Here is a 23,167-nt window from a genome sequence, read left to right as displayed (position 1 = left end):
CAATCAGGTCAGTTGGTGGGCTGGCAGGTCGGTGGATTGGGCAGAGAGCCGACTCCCTGGTCGGCCAGATTGAGGGGGCCTAGCCCCTCCTATAAAAAGCCTCCCTTCCCCCCTCATTCCTTATCACTTGCACTTACAGCCTTGCACACAGGCAAGCGCATAGGAAGAGGAATAGGCTCAGCATCATTTACAGCATCTCGGACTGTTTGTACACACTCATCCTTGAGCTTTTGTTGCCCACGATTGTGGAGGATTATATCTGAGTTTTGTCCTATCTCTCTTTCAGTTTTTCTGAGTCTTGTATGAGCTAGATAGGAAGTGAGGTGTGAGTGATTCTATCCTCTATTTCCAACATGGTATCAGAGCTAGGTTCACAGCTCTAGATCGGAGTACCTCTACTAGAAGGCGACTCCAATCGACACCCAGGTTCGCTGCGTGGTCAAGTTCTCCGCTGTAAATTCAGTTTACTGTTCTTTATTACAGCAAGGATGAAGGACAAAAATTCTATTGTTGCCTCTTCAGCCCCTTCTCTTCCTTCCTCAATGTGAGGCATTTTAATAATGTGTAAACCACTATATTCAAGTTGTTCATGTTTATCATATATATCAACCTCTAATTGTACGGTAGATTGAGAAAGTCTAAGATCTAAGAAAATACAGGAATCCCCTCTTGAAGTGCAATTCAGTTCACAACAAAAGTCACGAGGATAGATTCCTTCTCCAAAAGCACAAGCGTCTTTGTACATAAAGTCTTAAAGTCAGGAACATCTAGTACAAATAAATCATCTATAAAACGCCTAACTTGGCTAAGTTTATGTAAAATGATAGGGCAGGTATTTATAGAAATAAGGCGTTGCATAAACTCATTTTCATAACTGAAAAGATAAAAGCTTGCTAAGAAGACAGCACAATTAGTGCCCATAGGGATTCCTATAATTTGTTGACACAAAGAATCAGCTATTGTGATGTAAAGATTATCTAAAAGAAAATCTATCCAAGAGCGAACATATTCAACACTTACCTACCTTTGTGTATCTTTTCTTTTTGGAATCACAAAAAGTCGAACCATAAAGCCGTTTTCTCAACTTCTAGCACTTTGCATCTATCTTTGTTAAAATCTCAGCTTAAAAACTTCAGCCATTAGCTTTTTTATTCTAAACTTAAGATCTTCCAGCTCGATTTTCGTATAAAGCGGAGTAAAATCGTAGGTTTGAAGGAGAATAGGAGACTCTTCTTCTTGAATGCTTCGAGACGAATTAAAAAATTTTACGATAGGAATCACTCCTACAAAGTCATTTAAAATCCAACTAGAATGCGAGGGGACATCTTGCTCCCTTAACAAGTCCCTCCAAAGTTCATGGACACTATGCAGCATGGCTTTGAAGCAGTAGCTTAGCCATTTAGAGACATCTGTCAAAGTAGTCTCACAAGCAACTGCAATAAATCTTCGCTTTTTTTGAAGTTTTGTGAAACTTCTAAGCAGCACAATGAAAAGGGATACTTGGATTGCAAATAAACCCAGAAGACTTGCAAAAGCTCTGGTGTTTATCACTGTATTGAACCCTACTAGGGCATGCATGAGCCCATATTATACAAAACAATGCCATGTTGTATGGTAATGTATATCAACAATATACACAAAACATTCAACCTAACCCTCGGCACCTTTCCTCAAGATTAACATATGAAGTTGCTCTTCTGTGTCAAGATGATGATTTTGGTGTATGCCCCTTGATGATTCTTTTTACAAAGTCTTCTTCCCCATGGCTTTGTGGATATATCAACAACATTTCGTTGGTGCCACAATATCTCCAAATACAACTCAAGACGTTGCTCTTCCGGTCAAGATGATGCTTCTGGTGTATGCCCCTTGATGATCCTTTTTACATAGTTTTCTTCCCCATGGCTGTGGGAATAAACAACATGTCATAGCTGCCACAATGTCTCCAAAACTAACTCTTCTTTGATAAAGAATTCTCATATAATATGCCTCCTTAGTGATGCCTTCAGTACTAACATCATGGGTCAATGCCCATAACCACGCTTACATGGAATTAAATTGGCTCAATATCTACACCACTAATTGACGAAATCCATGTGAGAGAAAACCACATAGATGTGCTTCATATCAATAGACAAAATTTATCATCAACAAAAGAGTTGTCATCCATAGGCTAGAAGATTACCACAAAGATACTCATAACAAACTCTATCAACAGAAGCTAACCAACAAAAAGAACCATCAACAAATGCATTACCCCAAGACAAAGAAACTATATCAAAGACCACACTATAAAACAATGGTACCTTAAAATGTAAAATTTCAACCAACGGCTCTACTATGCACACAGTAGGCTTGGATGTTCTAGCATTCTCCATGCAATTGCATGTCAAGCCTACAAATAGAGCAGCTCTCTCCTGTGAAAAGCAAAGATGATGACTCCCAAATGAACTCTTCCAGATGATACTGTGTGTTGTTGAAGTGAACAAGTTTCAGTCTTCATTCGTTTGATTCTAGTAAGCAGTATGAACAAGTGCATATTTTAAACAAAGAATTTACAACACTGAGGCATACGAAACTCTATTGCCATTTGATCAAACACTTCTATCCCCATGCATATATATCTACATGAATCCAAGAACATGCCCAAACTCATCCTCTGACGACAAAATAAATATTGCAATTCCAATCTCATGACCAGTAGTCACAAGATTGAAAACCATAAACTTCATCACACATGGCAAGGACTACCGACTATGAAATCCCCACCAATGTCATCAGTGCCCAACAATGGGTGTAGAGCATAGTATAAACAAATGCTGTCATACACACGTGTGCAAGCACACTTGAGCATCCATTCATACTAAAGTCTTCGTACTAAGTTTTTGTCGACACCATTACGAGGGAAAGGGCCTTCTCTTCATCCAAGCTACAAGACTATAGTATTTCATTTTAGTTTCTCCCAAATGAGGTATTCTAAGTAAAAAATGCTTACAAAAGATAGATGCTAGGACAACGCACCACTAAAGATAGAAAGACCAAAACATGGACGAAAGCTTCACAAGAAAATATGTGTGTTTGCTCATATGGCGAAAACATATATCTAGATGAAGCCAAGAACATGCCCAAACTCCTATGAAAGACAATCCCACTGATGTCATCACCGCCAGACCGTAGAATAAACAAATGCTCTCACACATACATATCTACTCTCCCATGGATAATTCAAGATCCATTTCATATAAAAGTCTTTGTACTAAGTTCCTATCAACACTCTGAAGGTTAAGGGCAAACGCGGCTGCCTATTCCATGCATAGCTAGCTCACATGGTGTTACAACTCTAGTCTAAAGATAGAACATCTTTGAACACATACACTTGTTTTATATATATAGGGGTAAAAAACGCACAATATCAATATACCTTGCGAAGCATGAAAAAGCCAAAAAGGTGGCTGCATTCTTCTAATGTTAAATTTGCAAGCAACTTATGGATAGTCAGACACTAGTGTTTCATCTTTCTTTTGATAAGAATTTTGAGTCATTCCAATGAATAGTCCATTACATAAACTCCCAATTTGATGTTTCAAATATATTGAATGGATTGATACTTTAAAAACTACTTCCAAAAGGCAATACAATTCATTATTGACTCAAGAAAGGATGCAAAGAGAATACTTGCATTATTAGGAATGGATTACAATTTAATTTATGCATGTGCATCCTTTACAAAGGAAAATATGAGCACTTTGCAACTTTATCCCAACTTGCATGATCGCTCAGGTACAAAATTTATATTCCTCTCAATCCACCAAAATCAATTTGCGATTGATTGTGTTCTTCTTTCACGTCTCAAGACTATTTTCTTATGTCTTATTACTGTAACAAGTCTCCAAGTGTCCGGATACCACGCATGCCCAAGTTGTAGAGAGAGTTTGTGCAGTCGGCACTCCAAAACTCTTGCAAAGATGGTATATGAGAAGCACAAGCTACTTCTTCCTATGAACCATCCATATCGAGTGGATCCAACTTTTGGTGTTGCAGAACTAGCTCCTATTCCTCCAGTCATTAGATCGGAGATTGAGAGCAACTTTGGCATAACCCAAAAGTGCCTCATCTTTGAAGTTGTTGATCTAGAAGAGCCTTGGATCCTCAACCAAGTACAATATCCATGCACATGCAAGGGAAGGTCTGACAAGGATGGACTTGTGTGTGCTATAATGTCTCTCTCCATCTAACTCTCCAAATCTACTAGGTAGTGATACTAGAAGGTCCGAAGAGCTCTGAACTAAAAGTTCTATATTGAAGGGACAAAACAAAATAATATGCCGATGGAGCTTGATGGCCCAAAAAGATTTTGCCCTCTCATAAACGACCAATAGCCATCTCAATGATAACCAGGCTATAGAACTTAAAGGTAAAGGTTAGAAGAGATGAACCTACCCATAAGCCTTGGGACTTGTTTAAAGTACCATTTAGGTCCAGCTTCTTCTGGGTATCAAATCTAGCCCAAGATTGCCACTAAACTCCCAACCATATATTAAATGCAAGTTAGCTTCTAGGTCGCCCCAATGTATTCCCTGATTGACTTAGGGGACTTCTAGAGAGAACACACTGCAAAGAGGCCTAAATTGTGACAGAAAACTTAATATGAAGTAGCACAATGCCAGTCATGCTACAATGTCCAGCAAGAGAGTGAATGTAGAAGAAGTTGTCGATGACAGAGCAACAACATGTAGAGGAAATTCCAAGTAACTGTATTCCAAAAAAAAGAGGGTACAGTGGCCTCCATTAGAATTTTCCCCAATCTTGAAGCAGTTACTAGTTGACAAGGAGAGCTCCTGATCCGCGGGCAGATTCTGATACTTCAGTTTCATGGGCAGCGTTGTCGTATGCAGTGCGGCTGATATTGATCCCATATTTCTATGCAAGCTTAGTTGTAGCTGATAAGCCTACAGTTACAAGTTACTGGTCAACAAGTAACTTCAGCCTTCAGGTGCTACTAGCAAATTAATGCTGCTGACTTTGAGTGGGTATATCTATGCAGGCATGGCTGTAGGGTGATAAGTTGCGATGTTAGTTGTAAAGGTGTTATTTGAGATGCATTGGAAGGTGATAACTTGGTATTGAGATTAATCTATAGGTGGTTGTGAAAGTCGCAAAATGTGTGCTGAAAGGTACGAGCTGATTTGAGGATGTTGCACCAAGTTTGGGTGTCCTCATCGCTATTGTTCTCAATTAAGAATTGGTTTGTCCTTGTTTCTTTTATCATGAATTGTCTTGGTGTTTCCCTTAGTTTTAAAGCTCACCAGTTAAATGCAAGTGTTGTCAGCACAAAAGCCTGTGGCCACATACTTGTCTCAGATTTTAAAAGGTGTATCTACAAGCTGCAACAGTATGCATCGTCTCTTTGTGAAAGTGCTAAATAGAGATAAGAAGAGCATATCCATAAAACCTGTTACAAATCACTTTTTTCCTCCTGCATTCTGTATCGCCCGTAATTACAAGTACACATTTACATTTCTAAAACGCCTTGTGAAATTAAAGATTAATCGATCATGTTGAACCCACAATTTTTAAATGCGACACACGAAGGATTGCAATGATTTAAGAGCACGTCTATGAGGCCAATGGATTAACTTTTCTCCTTCACATGAGCATTGACGGCAGAAACAAAGTGCATGATGCTGTGTTCTAAGAACAAAGACTGAATATATTGACCATCATAGAACTTTCTGATCGTAGCAGATATGCTTACCACCATAACTAGCAGCACTTGTTTGAGATCTAAAGGTTCAAGGATGCTGAAAACTTGTGCTATGATGTCCTTCTGTATCGTAAGACTTCTGATTTGTTTGTTAGATCTCTGCTGTTGACAGGAAACCAAATCATTTTCTCTGACAGCTCCTGTTCTCCCATAAGCATCATCACCCTTCGCATAGCCAAACTGTGACTTCCTTGCAGCTTGTCGCTCCTCATTAGCATCCATAGCGTCATCACTTATGCAAACAACAAGACTATGAAGACATTGCTTCTGTAATGATGTCAAAAGCTCTACAGCAAACCGCCTGTTGAGCTCTTTACTATCCACATTCAAGTTATTTTCCCTGCTGTTGTTCAGCCTACTTGAATGCATGATTGGTTCTGAAATCTCTATGGTGGAGTCAATAGAACTGTGCTCCGACCAAAAACAGTCTGCATTAAGCATCCTGTTTTCTTTATTGGTCGATTCAAGGTCCCCGTCTGGTTCTTTGCTAGTTCCACAAACAGTTACCTCTTCAACAATCCGCACCTGCAAAATCAAAGCAACCCACCTCCTAACCAAGCAGGACAAGAAAGAAAGGAAGTTCTAATATTGACTAATAATTTTTCTGCATCTAGCCAGTGAGCTATCCTCTTTGCAAATAAATGTCTGAACCTTCAACAAACTTCAGTGGTAAATACTGTGTTATCATTCATAAATAGATAGGAAGGTGGCACAACATGCATTGGAAGTAGTACATTGCCACCATGACAAGGGTAATTACATTCTGTTTAGAACCATGTAAGTAATTTATTGAAACATAGATCTAGCTTCATCAAGCTAGAATAATCCAACCCTACAAACGCTCAGGAAGAGAACAGGGGTAAGGAAAACATGAAACAAAGAAAGAAAGATTTCTCTTTCCATTATTTAACCTGCTCAGTTAGTCTTTTTTATGTACATTTGAGCCTTCCATTAATCAACAGCAAGTCAAACAGTGTGATTCTATAACACCATATGAATGTGAGCAAGTCTCTCAATTGTGAGAGAAAACACTTCCGATTGGAAGACTAAAGTACCGCCCCGCCACCCCCGTGCTCTGCGTCCAGTACCTCGATCTCAATCACAATCATGGTTGGAGGCAAAAAACAAACCACAATCCCAATCTCGAAATCTATCTTGGAACCTTGATCTCAAATCTCAGTCAGATTCACCACTCAGACCTTTCACAAGCACATGAAAATCTACAAATGAAATCTCTCTTCCATGTTGAAGAAGCTCACTCTCAAAATCTGAGACAAAACCAAATCTGTTTGCTCTCCAAAAAAAACACTCCTTCCAAATATAAAAGGTGCTTCTAAAAACAAATTTTCGTCACTGCTTTTAGCTCTCTTTTTTTCCATTTTTCTCCAATTTTAAAAGCACTAGAATTCAGCCACCTTGGAAACCCATATCTCCCAGACAATAAAGAATCTAGAGAAAACCAAAAAGACAATTTTCAATTCGTCTTCTGATGCTCTATGATTTTTGTCTTCATGTCGTTCTAGTCAAACCTTAGCCTGCAGCTCGGGCTGCCTCCTCCTCGTTCAACTCATGCTTTCCACTCCCTTTTCAACACCTATTTACCGCTCCCACTACTTCTCTGCTAGCAAATCCCATGCGGCTATTTCACTGTGTACAGAGATGCCTACAAAGGGCACATAGCCTCCTGTGCATCTCTCTCTCTCGGACATTGGACAACTGCGGGTCTCCTCCCATCAGCTAAGGATCGAGGCAAGGAGAGCCATAGCCACACCTACAGAGTAGCAGATCTGCAGGTTACGCACATTGGTGGAGGTGGAGAGAGAAGCATTTCGTATGTACCTGCCCAGTCTATTATGAGATCCGAGAACCATACCATTGTCTCTTTCAAGTGGGGCTTTGCGCCAATCTCTTGGCTGATCCACTTTCGTGACCATGGTCTCTATCTGATAGAGATGCGGTGACATAGGGAGACCCTATAGAGATAGATCAGACATTAGGAAGTGACAATGCCACAAGAGACAAAGACTATGAGCACAACAACATGTCCGAGTCTGAGGCCAATATGCGAGAGTTGCAATCAACACGGTTGTACGAGGGTGCTGCAATGTCAAAACTACGGGCTTATCTATCAATCTTGAATCTACAAGCAAAGTATGGGTGGTCTGATACAAGTGTCTCAGCCTTAATTAGGTTAGCTCCTGCATTAATTTCTCTCATAATTTAGATATTGTTTGTTTTAAGAATCATCATAGTTTCTCATTATTCAAAGCCTATGTATGTTTGAATTGCGATAAATACCATGCCCGCATCAAGAGATGACGTACCAATACCTTCTAATCAAGGGGCAAAACTAGACAATAGTCAAAGAACAAGCAATCTCTCTAATCATAGGGAAAAATGAGACAACAATCAGAGGACAAGTAGCCAAGTCATGTGCTTCACGCTCTATCTTCATGTGCTTTGCAGTTTACTGTGCTTCAAGTTTGACCTTCAAGATTTGCATTTCGAGCTCTCATATCTTGTGAGTGCTTGCTTTTTGCTAAATGTTTTGCCTTGGAGGAAAGCATTCCAAGGTAAGACCTACCTACCCACCATACTATCAAGCCCGATCATAGTACATTATAATTTTAGAAAATACAATCTATGAGTAGAGGTCTCATTGCAAACTTTGTATCATGCGGAGTGCATTGCTTACCCTGCGCATTCGAGTCAGCCTCAGGACAGTGTGGAGTAGAAGAGGACAAGATAGCTGATATGAGGGTAGAGTGGGTCAGTGAGAAGAGACGACGCAGAGCAGTGGAGTACTAGGCTTGAGTTTACAAATTTCTTAGCCTAGCACTCAGCGAGCGCCTTAGCGAGCCCTTTAATCAGCCCTTAGTGGCTTGTATGAGTTACTTTTTATGTTTGTATTTTGTCTCATAGGCCCACGTGTTGGAATTTAAGCCACCCCATGAGGAAAGCATGGGTGGGGTGAGTCAAGAAGTGATGTGGCTGCCACATAGTAAGCACTTTGGCTGCCATGTGGGCAGCAGAGCAAAACATGAAAGCATGGGGCTGCTACATGGGCAGCACATGTGCTGCCATGTGGGGAGCACACAAAGGAATCTACGTAGAAGTTTGAGCCTCCATGGTGAACTGCAACAGGCCAGGGTAAACACGTGGCAGTACAGCTCAGATTGGAGCAGGTCTGCATATGTTTAGAACGCTGGAACAGTACACCTACGTGGCAGGAGACATCAGCAGGTGTACGGGACTGTACGGAGCAGTGGAGCAGACTGTACGGACCATGCCTGTTTGGAGCAGCTAAAGGGCCTGGAACAGGTCAAGGCATGGGCAGGACAGCCTGGGCCAGTGGCTTCCTGCCACGTGGCCAGGCGGGACCTGCAAAGGCCTCGAAAGATGTGCCCCCCTAGGTCAGTTTACAAAGCAGGGGTGGATCGGTTTATGAGGCTGATGGGTCTGCCATTTTATCGGCTGGTTTGGGGGGCTTTCAGCCCCTATAAAAGGGGAGCCCTTGGAAGTTGGGGCTCATCAGGAGCAGCAGACCAGCAGTCTTTGAACCTACATCCAAGAGGACAAAGAGGGGCTGAGGAGCTGCAGACATAGCTCAGGAAGGGGCTGCACACCTAGGCTGAAATTCAGGGCAGCAAGGTGCAGGGATTAAGGCATGGAGATTAAAGTCTACAGAAACTCGAGGAGGAGCAGGCTTAGGGATCTAAAAGTGCTACGGAGGTAGTAGGACAGCACCTTTTGGGATAAGGAGGTACACCTTTTGGGCTAAGGATAGAGGACAATGATTTGCACAGATCTTTCTATGAAGAAAAAAGGATTCTCAATGGCAAAAAAATGTATATGATGCTCAAAAACTTGCATCAATCGCAATGTCGATATATGACACCCATTAGTCTAGCGCTGTTAAGATCTAAACTAGAAGACACTACAAAAGGTGCTAGTGCAAAATGACTTAAGTATCGCCTGACTTGAGAAGATACAAGGCACTATATACACAAAAAACTGCATCCAACGCCTTGGAGGATGTGGATACAAACCTCTTAAAAATGTGAGTCGTGTACCAATATGGATATACTTATTGTCAATGTACTACTGACTGCCCTATCTGAGATTATGAGGCTCTACATCTGAAGGAATGAGTCTGGAGGAACACCCAAACTTGGATTTGAATTTATGAAAGAATAAAGCAACACTGAATAAAAAAGCATACCTTTTCATGATCCAGAAGGCTGACGTGAAGTGCAACCAGCAACATTATGCAGAGACAAAGAATTGGATTAATCCCTTGTACTTTTAAAACAAAAAATTTATATCAGTGCTTTTACAAGGTATAAGCCAGTACATAATATTTATCTCAAGCCAGTACATAAAATTTATCTCAAGCACCCTGTTCCCACATTGGCATTACCTGCTGACAATCCGACGCAGATAGTACCCATCCATATGTGAATTCATTGCCAAGGCTACAGCAGAAGGCCACCATATATTGACAGCTATTGTGAGACTATCACTGTCAACTTGATGGTACCTGCATAGTAGGGTCCAAAGACAAACAGACACTATCATTTAGTAAGACATGTTCAATTGCCTCTTAAGTCTGTCCTTTTTCACCCTCCATCCACAGAAATCAGAAGGATAATATAGCCTCTCAGAGCAGCATTAAAAAGAAGATGATTGCTTCAGTTCCAAGGTTAGAGGTTAGGTCAAAAGAGGCAAAAAACAAAGGTGGACTCCAGCCTGTTAGTGCTACTATCTAAACCGTGTTGGAGAAATCATAGCCAAAGAGTGTTTTGGTGTGTTTTACTAGGAGTTCTAGTAGTAGTTCTATGTGTGGGTGCCACATGTCACCTTGGGAGTTATCCCATATACATTTGGTACTATAGGTGTGTGCGCCTATTCTATAAAGGTTTGTACTTCTCATGTCACATCAATGAATGAAAGCCGCAAGCTCTTTTGGTCATGTGAGTAGTTTGTCATTTCCATTATGTCTTCATTTGAGTATCACTACCTCTCACCCTAGCCTACCTTCTCTCTCTCTTCCTCAACACCATGTTTCTAACATGGTATCAGAACAGGTCGACCCTGCCCTAACCTGTCCTGCCATGTCATCTGCCCAAACCCTAAATCTGTCTCCTAGTCGCCTTCCCCTTCCATTCGTTTGCACCAGGTTTGCCCCAATTTTGGTACTGCTTTGAGCCTCCACTTGCTGCCGCCTCCATTTGAACTGTTTTAGAGCTGATGCAAAGAATAGTCGCCTACAAGGAGCCTTCCATCGCTGGAAATCAGTGTTTTGGTGTTGCTGTTGCATAGCCGACTACCTCTGAGCTATTTTTCCAGCACTTTGAACTGTTTGAAGCCACCTCCGAGCAGCTCCAATGTCTACAAGTGCAGTGTTTTGATATGGTTCTACATTTTGGAGCACCCAAAGCCATCGACCAGCTGCTGTAACGCCTACACGAGCACCTATATATGCCGCCTTGCACACATGGAGTCTGCCGTTGCATTTCAGAGCCCTAGACCAGCCGATTTATTTGCTGGTTATTCACCTTAGTTGCTGCCCGCCTTCACAAAGCCCTCTTCCATCACGACTTCCTTGTCTTGCATCCTCAGTCTTGTTGTTGTTCTTGGAGTCTTTGACCTTACCCTTGCCGGACTTGTCCCTTGCCACGAGAGCCTTCTCATCTGATTGGGTAAATAGCTTTTACCGAGCCTCTTCCTGCAATAGTAAAGGGCCAACCTCCTCGAAGGCGAGAAGCTTGGTCCTATGTCCTTGGAATGAGAATCTTCCCCTTGCTGTCCAGCATATCTTCCGGCTTTGCCTCCACCCTGGTTGTCAACTTCCACAACTTCTGAGCCACTAAATGGCTCCAGATCTTCACCTTCCAGATCGGGTAGTTCAACCCGTCTAGTTTCTCTTGCTCTCCGAAGTTTGGGATGGTGAATGAGAGAAATCTGGAGGAGGAGGAAGGAAGAGAAGGGGCTGAAGAGACAACAGTAGAAACCTTGTCCTCCATCCTTGCTGTAATAGTGAACATCAAACTGAAAAATGAATTTGCAGTAGAGAACTTGACCACGCAGCAAACCTGAGTGTTGATTGGAGTGAGCTGGAAACCCTGCTCTAATACCATGTTGCAAAACTCTCATATATTCCTCCACAATAGTGGGCTGACAAAAGCTCAAGAGATGCGCATACAAAACAGCCAACAAATGCTGTCCCACATCCTGAGTCTACTCCTCTCCCTGTACGCTTGCCTGTGCAAGGCTTGTCTGTGCAGGTGATAAGGAATGAGGGGGGGAGTGGGGGCTTTATAGGCCCATTGCTGGGCTGTGAAAACCAACCAGCAGGGGGTCGGCCCCCTGCTGCAGCACCGACCAGGCTGGTCGGCCTCTTGTAGGCTGTTCTGGCCGGCTTGGGCCAGGCCTATATAAAGGCCCATGTGCCCAGCACATGGGCTGCTGATTCAGTACGCATGTCCTGGCTTTTGCTGCTCCAGGAGACGCCTAGAATGCCACGCCATCACCTCTTGCTGCACAGGTTCCAGCCAGGTGGGTGCTATGCCCTTTTCTTCCCCTACCCTCCTATAGTCTTCTGCCCTCTTGTCCCCTCAAATCGGGGGCTCACAGGTGGGGCAGTGACTTTCTAACACCCTAGACCTTGACAGGGGGGTGGTACGGTTCCAGCACCCCCTCCTCGACCTCACCAAGGTGTTGGTACAGTTCCGGCACTGCCTCCTCGACCTTGACAGGGTGTTGGTGCAGCTCCTTCACGTTAGAGTGCTCTTCCTCGACAAAGTGCCCTCCACCTGCTGTCCCTAGATGGGTTCCAGTTCGTGTGCGGCCTTCACACTCTTCAAATCAAGAGGCCATCGTCTAGAACGTCATATCTTCTGAAGCTTTGGATATTCCCGTTCTGGTTTCTCACTTGGTTCAGGACGCGAGTGCTTCGGTTGCAGCCGTGGCTACAGCCTCTCCCCTTGGCTCAATGGTAGCCCCTCCCCTTGGCCAGGCACTTGATGATACTTCTCTGGCTAGAGAGGCCCCCGCAGGTTTACAAGATCATGCCATTTTTAAGCAGCCCCTTCCCTCAGCTCCCCTCTTGGATACAGGGAAAGGGGTTGTGTACACAATTGATCCACTTCCCTCTGAAGGGATTCTTCTCACCCCTATGACAAGTTAGGTTCACACGAACTCGTTCGCAGCCCTGGCAGATCTCACGAACTTCCCGAAGGACTTTGTGCCTTCCACCTTTGGTGAGACGGTGGTTAAGGTTCCTATTGACAAGGTATCTCCTTCCTCAGATGGACAGTTTCTTTGCCCTGTGAATTTCCTCCACTTGGCTCCCTCCCTCGCTCATTGAGCGGGAGGTCTTCCCCCATTGAGGGGTTATTTCTGGCACTAGGCAGAGAGGGTGGCATCCACTCCTTGGCTGGAAAGGGCAGCTTAGGATGCATTGCTCTTCAATATCAGTGGCAGAGATGTGCTTGATTTGATGATGCTTTCACACTCAATCACAGTCACTTACTCATTCTCTGCCTCCTCTGCTCCAGTTCTGCCCCAACTCCTCTGTCTCTCTATTCCTCTCCTCCAGATCTAGCCCTGGACCTCCAGCTGCTGCTCCAGATCTGCTCCTTTTCTTCATCATGTTGCTATTCCAAATAGCCTGAAGGTTCCTTCCTCAGAGCATGCTGTTTTCAGCCATTTCCTAGGGCAGCTCCAGCCCTTCATCATCTTCGTCATCATCGAGCTACACGGAGGACTGCGTTTCACTCCCTCTGCTGCTATCTTTTCTACCGTTTCTCTACATGGAATCATCTTTCTGATTCGCCTCGGCCACGGTCCTTCAGACACGACGGCTTGAGGTTCTTGTATTCAGTTTTTCATATTACCAACAGGCACTATGTTTTCTGAGTTCCGTTCTTCAGTTGTGTCTGAGTATCGTCTATTTTTTATCGCTCCACTCCAAACCCTATCGTTTCTCTATATGGTATCAGAGCCATGGTGATCTAAAGACCCCAGATCTCTGGTGATCTAAAGATCCTGCTTCTTCATGGAGGCCATAGGTACGGGGAGCATCACTCCTATGAACATATCAGTTTCCTCTTCATTCCGTTGCGCACTACGGGAGAGAACTCCATCTTCTACTCCCATCCCTCCCTCCCTTTCTTACCTCCATCTTCTACTCTCATCCCTCCCTCCCTTTCTAAACTCCATCTTCTACTCCCGATGATGACGAAGATGATGAAGGGTTGGAGCTGCCCTAGGAAATGGCTGAAAACAGCATGCTCTGAGGAAGGAACCTTCAGGCTATCTGGAATAGCAACATGATGAAGAAAAGGAGCAGATATGGTGCAGCAACTGGAGGTCCAGGGCTAGATCTGGAGGAGAGGAATAGAGAGACAGAGGAGTTGGGGCAGAACTGGAGCAGAGGAGGCAGAGAATGAGTTGGGGCAAGCTTAATAGCCAGATCTGGAGCAAGAGGGGCTGCAGCAAAGGATGGAGGAAGTGAGGAGCAGCTGCAGGTCTTGTCGCTGAGAGTGAGGGGGTAGGGAGTCTTTTATAGGCCTGACCCAAGAGGTCGGCCAGCTGGTCGGTCAGTTCCTAGGCCGATGGGCTGGCCAGCTGGTCGGCCAGTTCTGGGCGGCCATTTCTAGTCGGCAGGTTCTGGTCGACCATTTTTTGGCCTTTCTAGCCACTTGTTTGGCCCTGCTAGCTGTCCTTTTGGCTGGCCTGTTTGGTGCCTTCTGTGCCTTTGGCTGGCCTTAATGCCCCTAAAATAGGGATTGCTGATAGCTGGTATGTTTGCCCCTAAATTGGGGATTGTAGTTGCTTAACATGGCGATCACGGTGGGACCCTTTCTATTCAAATGTGTCTTGATGACTATTGTTTCGAATCTTCTACATGCATGGAGGCGGGGATAGACTCCTCTCTCCCGAGGTCCAAAATTCGGGCACACACTAGCTCACTGTTCAGCTACGACCTCTTCCTTTGGCAAAATCCCACCATCTCTGGATTATCAGTGCTGCTACAACATATTTGTTCTTTACCTTTTCTTTTTCCTCCACCTTTCGGCGGTGAGAGGGGGTGGCTTATTCTCTCGAGCTTCACAGTGTTCTTACTTCTGCTGATCATACGTGTAACTCAGGCACTTGAGGAAGTGAACAATTCCCTTGCAAGGGCACTTCTCTTGTGACCTTCTCTGCATTTTTGCATTGCATCTCTTGGGCATTTCACAAGGATAGCCACCACCACCGTCGACATCTCTACACGAAGCTCCAAGCACACAATGTCTGCCCCTCCAAATTGGCAATTGAGAGGGGGTGTTAAGCAACTACAATCCCCAATTTAGGGGCAAACATACCAGCTATCAGCAATCCCTATTTTAGGGGGATTAAGGCCAGCCAAAGGCACAAAAGGCACCAAACAGGCCAGCCAAAAGGACAGCCAGCAGGGCCAAACAAGTGGCCAGAAAGGCCAAAAAATGGCCGACCATAACTGACCGACCAGAACTGGCCGACCAGCTGGCTAGCCCACCGACCTAGGAACTGACCGACCAGCTGGCCGACCTCCTAGGTCAGGCCTATAAAAGACTCCCTACCCCCTCACTCTCAGCGACAGGACCTGCAGCTGCTCCTCACTTCCTCCATCCTTTGCTGCAGCCCCTCCTGCTCCAGATCTGGCTATTAAGCCTGCCCCAACTCATTCTCTGCCTCCTCTGCCCCAACTCCTCTGTCTCTCTATTCCTCTCCTCCAGATCTAGCCCTAGACCTCCAGATCTGCTCCTTTTCTTCATCATGTTGCTATTCCAGATAGCCTGAAGGTTCCTTCCTCAGAGCATGCTGTTTTCAGCCATTTCCTAGGGCAGCTCCAGCCCTTCATCATCTTCGTCATCATCAAGCTACACAGAGGATTGTGTTTCGCTCCCTCTGCTGCTATCTTTTCTACCGTTTCTCTACATGGAATCATCTTTTTGATTCGCCTCAGCCACGGTCCTTGAGACACGACGGCTTGAGGTTCTTGTATATATTACCGACAGGCACTATGTTTTCTGAGTTCCGTTCTTCAGTTGTGTCTGAGTATCGTCTATTTTTTATCGCTCCACTGCAAACCCTATCGTTTCTCTATATTCAAAAGGCTTCCAAAAGATCGTCAAGAGCAATTGGTTAGTCATCTCACAGGAAGTGCAGAGCAGATACTTCAGATAGATGCAGCCTTACCCAATGATTGGGTGGTTACAGATGACAGAACTATGGCTTGTTCACCATGGATGGGGGCTTTCTTGATGATAGGTATTCCTCTTCAGGTCATTTTCTTGGACCACAAGAGGATGCCTTGGTTTTTTATGTACACTCAGGTAGCAGGCTCTTGGAGCTAAACTGAGTTGACCCCCTTCCACAGGAACCTACAACAGAGCCAGAGTTCCATGAGTGTGAAGTTGAAGACCAGGTTGATGTGGAGTCTACCTATGGATCCAAAAGGGAACCTTCCTTCCTATTTGACCCTGGTGGGTCCTCGCCATGTGACAACATGGTTAATGGTGAATGTCAATCTAAGTATCCAAGGATACCCCAGCAATGGAGGATTGAGGTTATTGATGGTCGCATGGACGTTGGCAGAGATTCAGATGGAATTCATGCATGGATGATGATAACCTGTTTTTGGATACGCAATCTTTGGGCTGTACAGTATCTCTCCTGAGGTAATATGGGAGCTCAAATTGCCCAAACACTCCGACTAAAAGGGGCAGTTAATGGCAGACCTGTCCATATCTTGGTGGATAGTGGGAGCACCCACAACTTCATAAATTTTAAGTCTGTCCAAGCAGTCAGGTTGCATCTTACAGAGATAAATCATGGCTTGCATGTACAAGTGGCTAACGGGGAGCATACTGTCAGTAGGTACAGCTGTCAGGCCACCCAAATACGGCTGTCACCAGATTATACCTTTCATGGGATATGGGGCCTATAGACATTGTTCTAGGCTGTGAATGGCTGAGAGCACTTGGTGAGATTACCATGGAATTCAACCACATTTATATGAGATTCTTCTATAAGGGTAAGGATATATTTTTGAAGGACTATGAGGTACCTAAGTTGGCTGTCATTTCTTCCCCAATGCCCAACTCTCCGTCTGAGGACACAAAGGAGTTCTTCGTTGTGGACCAAGAGATGAAAGAGCTGTTACAGCAATATTCACACGTGTTTGCTGATCCACCCCATCAAGAGTGGAGAGGAAGGAGGTGGCTAGGCAGGTGAAGGAGCTACTGGATAGAGATTTTATTACTCATAGCCAGTCCCCCTTTGCCTCACCTGTCCGTGTGAAGAAAAAAGATGGATCCTACAGGATGTGCATTGAATACAAGGACCTCAACAAAATGAGTGATTCTATGTGCAATCAAGTTTAGTCCTTGTGTCTCGTAGTTGTGATATTAAAAATTGAACCTTTTGACTGTCTGTTCTACTGCCGTCCATGTCGTTTACTTGATAGAAAGGGGAAAAAATAAAGTGCCAGAAGAAGCAAGCTTCGTTACAATCCCAAGGCATTCTTTCTCTTTTTGCCTAGACCAAACACTAAGACAGAAACCTACAAATGTGCACTACTGGTGACCATATAAGGTAGATGGCAACAGGAAACCACACTAAAGGCAGACAGCACAAGGAAAAAAATAAAGAACACAACAATCTAAGGCTGTGTCTCTCTTATACCGAACATCTAATGTAAAAAACTCAAAATGTGCCCGAGTGTTGATGCTTTGAGACAGATACCACCAAGAAACTACACTTTACTAAAAAAGATATGGCAATTCTACCAGCCTTCAGGTATGAAGAGGGCATCGCCTGACTGCAAGACGACCAGTTGACAGCTGTTTGAAGCATGTTTAAAACGCGGATGCCTCTCAGGATCTGGTTTCACAAAATCAACTGCACTGAAGATGACATTAGATGCCTCGTTGGAAAATGAAACAAATCAAAGAAGCAAATGCGAATGTCTAGTTGGAAGATCAAACGAATCAAAGAAGTAGATGCAAATGCAAAGAGGCTAACGGAACATAACGTATGCATATCTTAGCTATGGAGATTCCATATTACCTGTGATTTGAAGCTTCTCCGTAGACAGGGAATGGATATAACAAAGGGGTTGCTGAAGGAGGCCACAATTTTACTGCACAACCATGTATCTTGTTAGTTTCACTGACAGAACCCATCTCTAATATAATATATCCAGCTCTACAAATGTAATTTTTTTAATGAAGTAAAAAGAAAAGAAACAATAATAAAGAGAGAGTGAAAGCGATGAAAGAAGAGGAAGAAGAAGAAGGGGGTGCGAGGGCGGGGGCGAGGGGGGGGGGCGAGAGAGAGGGAGAGAGGGTGGGGGTGAAGGATTGCGAGTGGGTCTGGGTCTGTAAGTGCGTACATGCACGTGCACGTGTGTACGCTCGACGAAGCATGAGAGAGAGAGAGAGAGAGAGAGAGAGAGAGAGAGAGAGAGTTTATTAATGGCTCTAAAAGACCAGGTTGAAGAAAAAACAGATACAATAAAAGCTAAGGCGTGTGGCCACTTCAAAAACTGATGTCTGAGAAAAGAAAGAAAAAAAAAGATATATTAACGTCCGCGGAAGGCCTTGCCGGGCGATGGGACAAAGTACACCAAATAGAAGTGGAAACTCATACAAGCCTCAGAGAGCTGAGGAAAAAGGGTGCGCTAGGGCCCTTGCTGAGTGCTATGATAGTCTAAGCTATAGCTATAGATCTCAAAACTCAGAAACATTATACAAAACTGGAGCTGAGAGTCCGGCACTTAATTGGAAACCGAAACCCGGCACCGTAGTAGCTCTCCAATGGGCTGCAAAGATCTCCTGAATATGCGTCTGTCGAGCTGTCTCACGCTGTGGCGGAGGGCGTGGTCTCCTCGACCTCTGTATCCAGTGGGCTATGTCAAGGGTCCCCGTGTCTCGGGCGATCACCTCTAAGGAGGGCATGTTGGAAATGGATAGGTCACCTCCCCGTTTGTAAGCTCCGAAATGAAAAGAGCATGGGGAGGGAGACCTAGGGCATTTGCCCAGAGAAAAGAAAGGAAAGAAAGGGCTGCCACATGGACAGCATGATGGCTGTCATGTGAGCAGCACATCTGAAGACATACCTGGCAATATAAGAGCTTCTTGGAGGGCAGATCTGGCAGAGGTAAATCCAGAGGCTGTCCACATGAGGAGAGGACCTGATTGCGCAGGAGATGAAGGCTGCAACAGATGACACCAGGAACAATGCAGATGGTGAGGCATTCAAGGCATGGATCTGGCCTGGAAGAAGGCGGATCTGGAGCAGCAGGTAGGAGGGTATCCCAGTCCAGAGGCACCTGGGTTGAGCTGGTCTGTGGGCAAGTTAAGGGCCTGCAACAGGCCTGGCAGAAGATGGCGGGGGCAGGGAGCAGCATGGGTCGGCCAGTACAAGACTGGTTGGGCTTGTGGGAGCCAGGCCTGGGTTGGGCAGACCATCAGGCTGGGACCCTACATTGAAGTGTGAACCAAAAGGCCCTAGTTTTGTGGACCATAATTCAGCTGGGGGGTGGGGGGCAGAAAGTCAGCCAGTTCCGCCCCTTGCTGGTCGGTTGTTTTGAGGGCTGCCTTGCCCTATAAAAGGAGACCTCATTTTGTATCACCTAGAGCAGCCTTCCAAGGAGCAGCAGATCAGCATCATCTGGGCCTCATCCAGGAGGACAGAAGAGGGCTGGAGAGCAGCAGACTAAGCTTGAGGGAGGTGCCCACCTAGGCTGAGGTTCCAAACAGCGAGGTGGAGGGATCCCTTAGACAGAGAGTCTACATATGCTCAGTGGAGCACGCGGGCTCAGAGATCTAGAGGTGCTAGGAATTTAGGAGGAGAACTTCTGGTATTGTATCTTGTCCAGTTTATAAAGTGTTGCTTCTAGCTTTGTCTCTGAGAACTGTCTATTTTCTAGTCTGCACATACACATGAATGTTGTGAAGTACACACACTTGATGAAGCATTGATTCCATAGTGAGAAACACTTCCGTGTGTAATTCCTAGGCTAACTATCACTCTTCCGCTGCAGGATCCCTCTGTGTGAGAGGTCACTTTTCTAACAAGGCGGAGATAGGTCGAACCTCGATGGTGCGTGCCCTGGTCACTCTGCATGTCGTGTATGGACTCTGCATCCCTCGGTCAGCAGTATCATGTCGTGTCCCTCTACTGATCCACAGTGCTCGCAGGACCAATGCTGCCGATTGGCTGAGGATAGAGGCCGCCAATGGCTTTGATGGACAGACTACAGTCAGTAGTCCGCCAGGTCGGGTCAGATCACGGGCCACATCAGGCCTGGTCTGTGGTCAGCTGTCTGGCTATAACCTGGCTAGTTGGCCAGATCAGCCGACCAGCCGACCAGTTCATGGAGGCATACCAGCCCTATGAAAAGGGCCCCTGGATTGTCAGTTCCCCATTCAGTTGAGGAGTCTTTGATGCCTCTGTTTGAAGCAGCAGGGAGATCCAGAGAGCCACTCATCAAAGCCTTAGCAGTGAGGAGGTCAAGGATCAGAGTACAAACATTACCTCACCTTTGGCTGTCTGCCGAAGCAGCAAGAAGGTCTGTTTGAAGGGCATCTACTCAGCCCAGTTAAGCCCTTGGGAGAGCACACAGGCTGATGGAGTTTTGAAGGCGCCAGTTGGCCAGATCAGCAAACCAGCCGACCAGTTCTTGGGAGCATACCAGCCCTATGAAAAGGGCCCCTGGATGGGCAGTTCCCCATTCAGTTGAGGAGTCTTTGATGCCTCTGTTTGAAGCAGCAGGGAGATCCAGAGAGCCACTCATCAAAGCCTTAGCAGTGAGGAGGTCAAGGATCAGAGTACAAACATTACCTCACCTTTGGCTGTCTGCCGAAGCAGCAAGAAGGTCTGTTTGAAGGGCATCTACTCAGCCCAGTTAAGCCCTTGGAGAGCACACAGGCTGATGGAGTTTTGAAGGTGCGAGGAGGAGGTAGAAGAACAATTTCGTGGTGCCAAGGGTCATATCTAGGCAGTACCTTATCTGCTAGATGGTGGCACACTGTGCACACATTTGTACAAGGTTTTGTGCCTCTATTCTCATGTGCATGGTTCATTAACTATCTGCATCTAGCTATGATCACTGGTGTGCACAAATAAGGAAAAGGAGTGAGATTGAGTTAGCACTATGTGATTTTTGGGCAACTCTTCTGCTGCGGGAGTGTTGGCTAGAATAAGCAACCTCCGTCCATGTTTTCTAACACGTCACTCTAGTAGTTTGTCTTCCCAAGTCGAAGAGTAGAGAGATATTAAAGAGAAGAAGAAGTTGAAAACAAGTGAGTGAGTGTGTGTGTGTGTGTGTGTGTGTGTGTGTGTGTGAGAGAGAGAGAGAGAGAGAGAAAAGAAGAAGAAGAAGAAGAAGAAAAAGTAGGAGAGAGAGATAGAGAGAGGAGGAGGGGGGGAATATTCTTTAAAATGCATTAACACTACAATATGCCACAATGACCCTTTTTACTAGAACACATAAGACAGTCACTAAAGATACATTGTTAAGCCCTCCTTACATCTGCAGATAGCATACCTTGTTTACGTCCAGCGACCACACACAAAATGTTGTGAAATGGATCATAGTGTGTGCTTGACTTGGATGAACTTGCGCTCATCCACAGATTTATATTGGACACGGTACTGAATTCCAAAAAGCTAGGCTGCCAAAGGAAAAACAGGTCAGGACTTTGTGTAATAAACAGAACCATATCACACATCTGCAACATCCTTGATTTTCTTTGAGCTGCATTTCATGGTTATATATTATTGAGATGAGATGTGGACTACAATTCTTCTCAAAAGTAGGTAGCAATCCCGACCACTGAAATGTCGTTCATCAGCGCTTTCAAAGGACATCGCTCTTGGTGCTCTTTGTCATAGACTGGAACCTGAACAGGCATCCATTTCTCAAAACATCTCAGTAACAAGACGCTCTATCAACATTACCTTCTAAGAACAGCATGGATCAACATAAGGCACAATCCAATTTACATCTCAGAAGCCAACTGCTAGACCTGCGCTAGATATAACTGAGATCCTGAAGGAATGTGGAAGCCAACTGCTAGACCTGCGCTAGATATAACTGAGATCCTGAAGGAATGTGGCTTTCAGGATTATTTGTAAAGGACTCATTCATGCCTTCACCATCTAAAAGTCTATCATCTTTCATTTGTCTCCGCAGCTCTGTGCCTGCACCATGGCGTGGTTGGGACGCGAAATCAAGAAAACCTCCAAACGAGATAGATACCTGGAAGATTGATAGCTATATCAGAATATTCAGCATTGTAAAGAGAGCTGCAAAATTGGCAAAGTTGAAATGAGATCCTTTCCTAACCCGTTCGTGGCTCCTGATGTCTCCATAGAAGTTGGAACCAGACGTAGAAACCATCCCTTGCACAGTCGCATCACTTGCAACACTCTAAATTATTTTTTCAAAAAAAAAAAATGGTCACAATCACAACGACTTCAGCTCCAGTCAGTTTCATTCAAATAAAATGTTGCTAAAACGTGCAGAAATTTCACTGCACCGTGTACGAACCTTAAGGTATTGAAGCCCCCCATCATCAGGACGCCATGTGGTATAAGCGATCCAATTTTTGACACAGCCTTCAAAAACCTGGCATAGCAATCCCCGCCCCCGCCCCCCGGCGAGAAGAAGCATATAACGTGTAATTGCCACAACGAATAAGTTCTCCAGACCTTTAATCTCTATAAATCATGCAAGGGAGCAAGGAGTTGTTACCAATGGCATGTTGCGTGCCTCGATGTGAGAGGCAAAATGCTGAGGCGAAGGGCATTCTTGCAGTCGAGGCACCGTCCAACCTTCCATGATTAGGCTTCAGCGTGAAGTGTGATAGAAGATTGCAAATAAGATGTTACGAGTGCACCTTTCCTCTTCTTTGAACATACATGGATTTCACTATTGCTAACATGTTCAACAGTTAAGAATTCTATCTATATAAATATAGGTGCAGTTGAGGATTCTATCTTGGTCACCCCTTATGGAGACGCTCTTGGCACTTATTTCACTATAACTCAAAAAAAATAAATAAATAAATAAGTGTTTATGCTAGGTGCCTCCTTAGAGTCTTCTCACCAAATACTTTCGGTTTGCAATTTTCCCGAGTTTGGTTATTAGTTAAGACATTCACACATTGGGTTATTTTTGTAATGATTACATTCCATTAAAAATGTGGCTTTCTCACGGGACCCATCCTTCGAAGGAGAGGCTCAAAAAAAACCAACGTTTGCAAGCTGACACGTCATATTTCAGAGCTAAAGAGTATGAATGGCAGTAGAAAATTTGCTTGCAAAGTCTTGCACATGAACCAAAAAAACAGCTAGCATCAATAA

At 44.6% G+C, this 23,167-nt stretch overlaps 1 protein-coding gene across 2 annotated transcripts in view; it reads right to left on the bottom strand.

Annotated features, from left to right (window-relative positions):
* Nucleotides 1-22,686, bottom strand: part of LOC147898422 (2-oxoglutarate (2OG) and Fe(II)-dependent oxygenase superfamily protein) — a 55,388-nt gene extending 32,702 nt beyond the window's left edge. Inside the window, exons 1-11 of one of the 2 annotated variants that reach the window (XM_087379372.1) lie at nt 22,557-22,686; nt 22,353-22,430; nt 22,149-22,232; nt 21,882-22,061; nt 21,634-21,702; nt 21,348-21,474; nt 17,864-17,936; nt 17,584-17,700; nt 10,185-10,304; nt 9,987-10,005; nt 5,756-6,289 (exon numbers count right to left, since the gene is read on the bottom strand). In XM_087379372.1, the coding sequence (XP_087235498.1) occupies nt 5,756-6,289; nt 9,987-10,005; nt 10,185-10,304; nt 17,584-17,700; nt 17,864-17,936; nt 21,348-21,474; nt 21,634-21,702; nt 21,882-22,061; nt 22,149-22,232; nt 22,353-22,430; nt 22,557-22,643 (1,488 nt within the window). In that variant the 5' untranslated portion in view covers nt 22,644-22,686. The remainder of the gene's footprint in view (nt 1-5,755; nt 6,290-9,986; nt 10,006-10,184; nt 10,305-17,583; nt 17,701-17,863; nt 17,937-21,347; nt 21,475-21,633; nt 21,703-21,881; nt 22,062-22,148; nt 22,233-22,352; nt 22,431-22,556) is intronic. The other variant, XM_087379373.1, reaches the window with a different exon arrangement.
* Nucleotides 22,687-23,167: the final 481 nt, after the last annotated feature.

This window comes from Dipteris shenzhenensis, chromosome 9 (assembly GCF_047967505.1).
Source record: "Dipteris shenzhenensis isolate YYH24624 ecotype China chromosome 9, Dip_SZ_1.0, whole genome shotgun sequence".
Lineage (NCBI taxonomy): Eukaryota > Viridiplantae > Streptophyta > Polypodiopsida > Gleicheniales > Dipteridaceae > Dipteris > Dipteris shenzhenensis.
Note: the sequence above shows the minus strand (reverse complement) of the source record. Positions and strands in the feature narration are given on the sequence as shown.